The 9,889-nt window shown below is 41.3% G+C and overlaps 1 protein-coding gene across 1 annotated transcript; it reads right to left on the bottom strand.

The window, feature by feature from the left end:
- Positions 1–3,648: 3,648 nt before the first annotated feature.
- LOC138206506 (tripartite motif-containing protein 14) lies at positions 3,649–9,572 on the bottom strand. Its single transcript, XM_069163259.1, has 7 exons — positions 9,289–9,572; positions 7,025–7,947; positions 6,478–6,573; positions 5,860–6,108; positions 5,732–5,754; positions 4,842–4,996; positions 3,649–4,701 (listed from the first exon to the last, which is right to left on the bottom strand). Exons 1-7 carry the CDS (start codon positions 9,536–9,538, stop codon positions 4,157–4,159), a joined length of 2,241 nt encoding a protein of 746 aa, XP_069019360.1. The 5' UTR covers positions 9,539–9,572; the 3' UTR covers positions 3,649–4,156.
- Positions 9,573–9,889: the final 317 nt, after the last annotated feature.

Here is a 9,889-nt window from a genome sequence, read left to right as displayed (position 1 = left end):
GTGGAACAGCTGAGAGTAAATTGATTTACCCGGGCAGAGGTGAAGGACAAGAATAGGCATGTCACTCAACAATAGGCCCATCACTTCTTCTGTCTCAGATTTCTGTGGACCGTGCCAAGCCTGGCCAGTGACTGGGTCAGACACGCGAGACTCTCGGCTCACCTGAGCTCACCAACTGTTGCCATGCCAACAGAAGATATGACCACAGGGGTGTGTGTACGGATAGTGCCAACCCCTGGTCATACAGACACACAGTAAAAGGTACTCAATCTAACAGTGTTTCCTAAAACATAAAGTCATTAAAAACACCTGCTGCAACTGTAGACGCAAATGAATAGTTTAATGTTAAATACAGTAAGCTCCAATGTTCAAAAACTTATGAGTAAAATCTATCCATCTACTGTGTTGAATCAGCCTTATGTTTTGTGATTGTTGGCTTATTTTTAGATGATTTTCTTGGGCTTTTTACAAAAAGACCTAAACATATCTGTTCTTGGCAATTTTTGGTTGTTCAAAGATCAGAGTTTTTTTTCATATAACTTTGAATCAACAAACAACAAGACACAATCAATACATTTTCAGTTGTATTAAATCATCAAATTATATGGTTATCAATCAAATGGAAAAGCTCTCGCTCATTTTAACAAAGAAAAATGTTTCTTATATTTGGAGGCCTGTGTGTGACTCTTAAAATAAAAGTAATATTCAACCAATATTCTGTCGAAATATCTGTCAATGATCTGTCCAATCTGCTGGAAAACTAAAATACTGAAATAACTCTTGCTTATTTTATTGAAGGAATAAGTTGCCGACTTCAACGTATAGCTGTATTTTTGACCATGTTCTGTTCAAATGAAGACAGCGTTGGCTTTACTGATAAAACATCGGTGCTGATTTTATTTTTCCTCTGTTGATAGTAATAAAAGGATAAAATATAAGCGGCCTCATTCTGTAACAGTATTACTTTCTCCTGAACAAAGGAAAGTATGAACACACAGAGGAGCCCCTGTACCCTGCTGCTTTAGTAAAAAAAAATAAAAATAAAAATGTGTTATTGCTGTATTTTTCATTTCACTGCAGCGTTATTTACCACCCAGTTGTTGTAGTAGTAATTGAAATAAGTGGAAGTAAAGGCTTGAAGTTTGACTGTGCTTCTAGTGTTGCTACAGAAATACGCACACACTTATGAGCCTCATGATTGTCACATCGGGAGTCAAAGAGCTAAGAATCGGATTTTCCCAAAATAAATACCCAACAATCAAAAAGGGATTTTATTAGCTCATACAGCTGTTCTGGAGGTATTTCCAGAAAACTTGGACTGGTTTAAACATCTGAGTTGATTAAAGACATTAATGAAGGATTTAATCAAGGGTAAAAAAAAAAGAAAAAAAAAAGAAAAAAAAAAAGCTAAACTAGCTTTAAAAAAAAAAAAAAAAAAAAAAAAAAAAAAAAATCTGACATAAGAGCCAAGTTAACCGCAAAAGGGCCACACCTCAGGTACAGCAATGATCAGCAGTGGATTTCATTAAAATGTGCAGAAATCAGATGATCTCACTTCCTGCTGATGGTTTTTTTGAGGGTATAGAGCCGTATTTGCCTGCAAAATAACAAAAAGTGTTTTTGCTGTTGAACAGAGAAGTGAGAAGGCAGGATATACTTTCAGAACAAGTGTTGGTAAACATCCCTCTGACTTTCTCTGTGATTCCAATCTAACGGTTACACATGAGAGGCACACACTGTAGCTGTAAACACACCTGGTTATGTCTTGTTGATGATAAATGTGACATTTTACATGCCGAATGAATCGGTCATCTGTCTATTGACTGATTTTGAGGCCAGCTGTAAAGGTTGACTGGCAGCACATTTTGCCCTAAAAGATTGCAAACTGAAATGGCTGCTGGCCCAAGCTCGGGAGAAAAAAGCAATTTGTGCCACTCAGTCACTATTACTTCCAGTTCCACAAACGATAGGAGCCTTTAATGTGACCTAGCCTGCATCAAATGGTGCCAAATATCAAACTTTGAAAATGTTTAATCTCGCAAAGGTCACCTGCAAATGAAAAGAGCCAGAGTGGAGGAACAGTGACATTCGACGCAGTTAAGAGGACAGGTTAAGTGGAGGTCTTGCTGACAACCATTTGTTTGACAATTTCTCTCCAGACAAAGATGGGAGGTAACAGCATGCAATCAAAGGGAGAGCGCTGACGAGAAAATAAGACCTGTTTTGACCCACTTACTGAACCAGTATGAACCAACTGGAGAGGGAAGACATGATCTGTTGTGGACAAAAGAGATTAATGGGACTATCCTTAATACTTTGATGAGTGTAGATGACGTTTAATTATCTATTGACTTTGGAAGCTAATATTCCATTTTATTGCCAGACTATTCTTTTCCTATTCTTTATTTGATTTGTTTATTTGCCCTTTGTCCTAATTCAGCGGCTCTTCAGCTGCAAGGCAAGGCTACATCCACGGAGTGATTTATCACTCTACACTGACATGTTACTGACATGATAATTTAGGGATTTTAATCTATTTCTTCTCAGACACAAATACCTGATTGCGTTTTACCACAGTAGTCAGACGTAATATGAGGATATTTTGACACTTTGGCTGTTACATTTAGGATTTGGTAGACTCGTGGGATCACTAATGATCTTGTCCCACAGTGGTGCCTCATTACAAGCCACGGGAGCTGTCTAATGCTTTCAATACTTCATCACGTACTATACATTTTATTCCTTAGTAACTACCTGGCACATTGTTCTCTGCCAACATACCAGAAGCCCTTAGCGCGTCTCATTTAAAGTCTAGAAAAGCTCAAACGAGCCTGGCTGATTTGGAGAGCACACTGGATGGACAGGGAGAAGAGAATTTAATTATCCTGACTGTTGTTGCCACCTCCTCTCGCTTCCTCTCAGACATATCTTACATCCTGTCTTCATGTGCCAGCTGGGGAAGAGAAAACGAGAGCAAAACCCACAGAGGGTTTCTGATTTCCTCCAGATCACGTGGCTCCAAGTGTGAAATTGTTGTCATGGTCGACTGGTGCACCTGCACAGATTTACGTGTTCAAGTGTTTGAAATTATGCCAAATACAAGTCTATCGGAAGAGGAAGCAGATATTTGAAGAAATGAGTTATCAAAATATTAGAAAGAAATGGCAGGGGGTTATTTGACGTACAAAGCTCTGTTCCCGAGTTGTCTTGTACAAGCTCTGTACTGGACTAATGTATTTTCATTCAGTCCTTTTTTTTCTACCGTAACAAATGTGGATCTACTGGGATCTACAGACAGCTGTCTCTGAACCTTTGCCATTCCTGTTGCTCCACCAACCATCCAGAAGGAGTTTATGTTAACACCACTTCGAAGCCTGTGAATGACGTCAACCACACCAACCCCCAGTCGGGAGTAAAAGAGCCTGACTTCACCAGGAAAAAGGGGACATTTTGCATCTGTTTAGATCTGCGATGCTAGAAGGAGTTTGTTGTCAGTAAAGCTCACATGCCGTGGGGGCAGTGAGATTTCAAAGTTAGCACACCAACCGTCACCTGTTGAGGGGAAACACAGCACCCACTCACACACACCTGTGTTTCTATTTAAACACACGGGAAGAAACAAAGCAAGCAGTAACGCAGGTTTTCCTTTGCTTTTGGAACTCTTGACATTTTATTTCAGCAGAGAGATAATGGGTCACCACAGAAACGAACAGATGCCAAAAATGAGACATGAAGTTCATGTGGAACATTGTAACACATTCAAACATTCACCATTATCCAAATTGTATTTGTATTGATCAGCTCCATTTAAAAACTTGCTCACGCGTTCATTAACAATCTCAAATTAAAAACATCAAAAAGAAAATCAGTTCTTTTACTAAAAATATGCTCAAAATGTTTGTAATGTTTCAGGTATATATAGTGAACAGTGATCCTACCTTGATCCAATTCCAGTACTATCAAATGATTTAAAAATCACATTTAAGGACTTTTGCAGAAGTCTAGCAATATGTACAACGCATGGCGAAACAATCATCCCCGAGAAATCTATACACCGAAACATTTTATAAAAAAAAAGAAAAGAAAAGTAACATATAGAAAGGCACTACGCTTTTAAAGTGTTCTATACATTTTCAGCAGAATTGACCTCTATAATTTACAACTGGAAGAGATCACAGATGGTCAGCTGTGTTTTAGACACAGAGAAGGCTGGGTAAAGAGGGTCAGTAAACCTGTGCTTGTAAGAATGCATTAAAGCTAGACTGCCCCCTGGTGTCACATTAAAGAATGATATCATCCCCTCTTCAAAGTCAACGAACACGCCCACTCTTTGTAACCCGTCTGCATCCACAGGAGCCGATACCTTGTTGTGCAGAGCTTCCACTTTCCTTTTGTCACAGGCCAGGCACCAGGAGTGACTGTTGAACCCCAGACGAGCGTTATCCTTCTGACCTTTCCTCTCTATCTGGCCCTCACACAGACCCACCTTCCAGCGGCCGTCTTCCACAGACACGCTCACCTCCCAGTACCACCGCCCCCCCTCCAGGGCACAGGAGGCTAGCACCTGTGGGAAGGAGGTGAAGCGAGCCTCATGCTCCGTGTAGGACTGCTGGGCCTCGCTGTAGGTCACTCCTCTGTTGTTATCAGACACTTGCAGCTTCAGATGGGCTGTGTCTGCATCCAAGAGGGGGGTTGTTCCATCTGTGTACAGGAAAGGACATTCAAAGAGAAGAATTTAGATGAGGAGTTTGAGCCCACCTGAGTGGGCCACCTTTGGGCCAACATGATGTATGCCGTCCTTTGGTTGAATTAGCTGTGATCATCAGCGAGAGGTTTCTTACAGAGCAGCCTATAGAGGTCTCTGTCTTTGCCAGGCATAGTGATGACAACGGTGTCCAGCCGTTTCTCTGTCCATCTCTGCAGGCATTTCAGTCGGTCACAGTCCACTTCCTCTGGGACCTCAAACTCCTCCACACAGCTCCCCATGTCACTAATGCTGTTGAAGAAGAGCCCAGTCCGTAGAGAACATTTAGACGCAAGACTATTGGACAGCAACAGTTGTTGCTCATGAATAGGCAAATACAATACAAAGAAGAAAATTTGAAGTCAAATATACATCAAGAAATATACATTTGAGTAAAAGCTTGGGAAGACACTGGATAAACGTTTCTGTTCTCATATTATAAATCCTCCATTCAAATTCAACTGATCTCTTTTGATCTGTGCATAATGTAGCTAAAAGTAGCAGTTGGTGATTCCCCAAAAGATCTAAAAGTATTTTTCTCACTTGCCTCTTGCGGTATCTAGCCGTGTAGTTTATTTTGTTTTATTTTGCCTGGGTTTTACGATATCAATCTCTTAGATGTGTGCTTCACTCCCAAATACACGGTTTAGGGAAATGTAATTTAATCTGTGCTCACAGCACTATAATAATTTTAATTACACAAATCAATGTGAACATCTCTGAGAAAATCAGTGTGCCTGCTAGACATCCACAGATGTCATCCGTTTTCTTATAGACCATTTGTACAGAACAAAGTAGGTCCAGGTAAAACTGTTCACAACAATGTTCGTGAATTATCCAGAGTAACAGGGACAGTTAATGTGGAAACAATTTGACAGAATATGAGGGCTTTTCATAGTAGGTGTCCTAATGAAACTATAATTTCGTGGTAGCATTGTTTGCTACTGACACGTTCAACAAAGCAGAAGTCAAAAGCAAATCACTTACAGTTGGGCAATCTTGCTGTACTCCTGCAATGTCAGAAAGAAGAAAGGACATTTTCTTGTGTAAATATTCATAATCAAACATTCAATCTTGTGTTTTACCAACAAACAAGCTCTTTTCATCCAACTGACCATAATGAAGGCCTGGTCCTGAATACGTTTGTCTCCCTTGGCATCAGCCAGACCCTCTAGTGTGTGGAGGCCTTGTTGGATGGATTGCAGGGAGCTCCGGAGGTGGTGCAGTTTCTCCTCCAGTCCTCCCAGAACCCTGTTTTCCTCCTTCGTCACACACTGGAGAGCTGATTGCTCCTCCTGCTCCAGGGCTTCTCTGATGGCGCCATACTGCTGCTTGACTGCATCTCGTGTCTCACTTAAAGCCACCTGTACAAGCACAACGTAAATCAATTCTAAATGTACAGTAGACATCCCCGTTTACCAAATGAACAGAAAATATTGATTTTTAAACACATTTAACTCTTTAATACCTATATGACTTTAACAGCATAAAGAAAAACTCTGATATCAAATATGACTGCAGACATTTGTGGCCAATCATATCTGCTTACAATTTTGTTTTTATTTCAATCCATCGCAACGGCATGCATTTATATTGACCCCCCCCCCCTCCTCATCAAAAGATGCTTATTAGTTTGCACATGCAATACCAAGCACTTTGAGTCAGTAAGAAAAAAAAAACATACTTATTCTGAAAACACATTGATTTGTGAGAACTAGAGTTTGCTCCCTTACTTTGGAGGTCTCTTTCTTCTGTGTGAGTTCGATCACTTGGTTCTTCACTTTCTGTTCAGTTTCTTGCAGTTGCTTGATCTCTTCTTTCAGGCTCCCCTGAGGGAAAATGTCAGCAGAGATGAAAAACAAATCACCAGTTTATCACCATGACTACATTTACATCGATCTGATGAATGTCTATCTGCAGTAAACAGACCAAAGCTTAAGTATGTTGACTGCAACACATTTTTGTTGTTGTTCAGGCTCTCTGCTTCAGCTCATTAAATTTGAAATAGAATAGTGGATACGACAAAAAAGTATTTGGTCAGTTAAACTATCAGCAACCTTCACTGCGGGTCAAGGTTAACGCACAACATGTTGGATAAACTGGTAGTTTACAAAAGCAGTAATTTAGCACAACCCTAAACATTTATTTAGAGACAGATTCCGAAGATACGCGTTATATTCTGACAGGCCCAATTTTCAACCTACATGGATCTTTTTTTATTTCAGATTGAATGTGCTGAAGTATGGTCTAACTGTATGGTGTTGTGAAGTCAGCGCTCACCCTGAGCTCTCTCTCTGCCTCCCTGATGCTGATGCAGACGTGGTCGCGGTGGCAGCCTATGACTGTACACACCGTGCACACACATACTGCGCACTGGCGACAGTAGATGCGGTTCATCTCCTGGTGCTCCTGGCACCTCCAACGAGAAATGTCCTCTATGGTAGAAACCAGGGTGTGATTCTGGAAGACAGGGGATTCCAGGTGGGGACGCAGGTGCTCGGTACACATGGAGGCACCACACACCAGGCAGGTCTTGACCGCAGACTGATACCCAGTTTTAGGGCAATAATCGCAGGGTAGAGGGCCCATATTTTTGTTCCCAGGCCTAGTGAGGATGCCAACACGACTTGGGGATTCTGAAGCAGCCGCCGCGTTTTTAGTGGTTATCAGAGGTGACTTGCTGACATGGTGTGAAGGAGGTTCTTCAGAGTTGGCAGGTGAGGCAGGTTTCTTTGGCAAAACACGAGTTCCTGTCACTTGTGTGTCTTTCTTGGGTGTTGCAAGAGGAGGTGCATCACATATATCTACTTCATTGGAGCTGTCGGAGTCTTCCAATGAGGTGACTTCTGGTTTATGCCGGTTTTGCTGGACTGAGATGTCTTGTAACCCATCACTTGCAGTTTCTACCATGCTGTCAGAGTTGTCGCTGGAGAATGTGCCATCACTGCGCTCAAACCGAGTAGATTCTGGGTGCACTGTTTTCTTGGATGTCTCCACACCAGTTGACTGCCCAGGTTTAGCTGACAAGGAAGTGGTGGGAGTTTCGGTGTGTTTTGACCGCTCATTTGGAGACTCCACAGCTGGTCGCTTTCTGTCAGGTTGCTCTTGTACAGGCGTGCTGGCCTTTCTCTTCCCAAGGCTGGTGGCCGAGGGCCTCGTCAACACCGAGCCAAATGTATCTTGTTCATCATTTCTGGATGTGCCTTTAAAAAAAAAATACAATACAAGCTGAGCAAAACTGGTCAGGGGGAAAGTTAACTTAGCACTTTTACAGCAATACTTAAAAACCTGCAAGCTGCCTTCTGCTCAGCACACCTGCACTAACATTTTAAAGTAGTTCCACTTGAAGCACGTTGAAGCAGTGACTATTTCTGCTTGTTTGCACTTCTGTTTTTTTTTTATGTTGCCCTCTAAGCTCACTGAGGAGAGTCAGCAACAAAGGTGTAGCTTTGTTACAGTCCTGACTCAAAGTCGCTGCTTGATTCCATGTTACATAACTTGTGTTGCAATAAAAATAAAAATATATTTTTCATAAATGTCATGCTGATGTATGCCAAACAGGAATACTGCATGAGCACATAACGTATGAACTCGTCCTAAATAGTTAAGACTTTTACCCTCACTGACTTTTAGCTCATAAAGACAATAAAGTTTGGCCTCGAAATGGGATCAAACCTTGGACAGTGCTTGAAAAGCCAGTGATAGAAAAACTGAAGAATTTATGGGAGAAATGTCATTAAGTCAAATTGTGAGAACTTTACTTGAATATTTTTTACTTTATGCCACTCAATAACCAAACTACATTTCGTAGATGAATGCACTTTAAACCCTACTACATTCCTCTAAAGCATAGTTACCAGTTAGTTTACAGATTAAGATTTTACATTATATGATACGATGTGAAATACAAAGTACTGTTATAGATTAAAACAGTTGGTTGGTTTTATTTTCTACTTTTTTTGAGATGTTAGCAGTTCCAAAGTCAGTAGATCAGTAAAAAAAAAAAAAAAATAGCTCTAACTCGACAGATACATGCAATATTTTTTACGATGCTTCACAATTAACCATCTGATCATAAAATATATAATAATTTGCTGCAGATCCAGACACTGTACATTTTAATGGAACAACATTTGCAAAGATTTGGAGGATGAACGATTTATTTACTTCCACAAAATTGAAAAAGAAGTGCCATCTTCCGGTGAGGAAGTCCTGTTTATTCATGGTTTATTAAGGTGTCGGGATTGCAATTACCCTGGTTAAGGAGCTACAGAATGGCGTTGGCTGGTATTATAACAAGACACAAGTCTGTCCACCGTGTACTTACTGCACATACATGTTTTATTATCTATCCAATCGGTGCGTCATGTTCATCCAGCGTGTGAGCGCGAAACCTCTATTAGCCAACTTAGCTTGCATAAGTTAACTGCCAGTCATATGTACATTTTGGACGACTTCATGAGCTGTTGTTTTTCATTTATTTTTATTTTACCCGTCTGGTTCGAGTCTAGATCCCCCCTCCTCCATCTCTGGGTCCACTGTACCTGCAGTGCGGAGAAGCTGCGCCCGCGGACTGGAAAGTGACCCCCGAATCAAGCTGCTGTCAAACGGCAGAGTTTGATACACGGTTTTACACCTCCACTGCGGACAGTGGTACGGCCCGTCCGGGGTGGTGCTCCACAAGTCTCCGATACATCGCTGGCAGAAATGGTGGTTACATTTCAGAGTAACGGGGTCCCGGGTCAGCTCGTCGCAGAGAGGACACTTCGTCGGAGTGTCAAGCGACGCTCCCATTTTGTTTTGGCTGGTGTTTTAGCGTCCGCTTCCGCGATGACGCGGAGCAGGAGGCGGAGCCAAAGATTTGAATCCCGCTTCCTCCCACCAGGAACTCTTAAAGGTACAGTACGGAAAGCTGTTGGAGCAACTGAGCAGGTACCCCTCCAGATGTGTCTCTGTTCTGAAGTTACTGCCTGAAAGGTCTTATTTTTCAACACGAAAAGTTTATTTACCTATTTAGAAATTCCTCAATGACCTCTCCACCCGCACCCTCATTGAGAAACATGCAAATTTTTTTTTTTTTTTTTTTTTTTTTTTTTTTCATTTTCAGTTTAAGTCCTGGATGCAAATTGTCTCTAACTTCGCTGT

Source organism: Embiotoca jacksoni, unplaced genomic scaffold (genome assembly GCF_022577435.1).
Source record: "Embiotoca jacksoni isolate LCO1_2020_lvr unplaced genomic scaffold, fEmbJac1.0.p SCAF_3, whole genome shotgun sequence".
Classification (NCBI taxonomy): domain Eukaryota; kingdom Metazoa; phylum Chordata; class Actinopteri; family Embiotocidae; genus Embiotoca; species Embiotoca jacksoni.
This window is presented reverse-complemented; position numbering and strand designations above follow the sequence as displayed.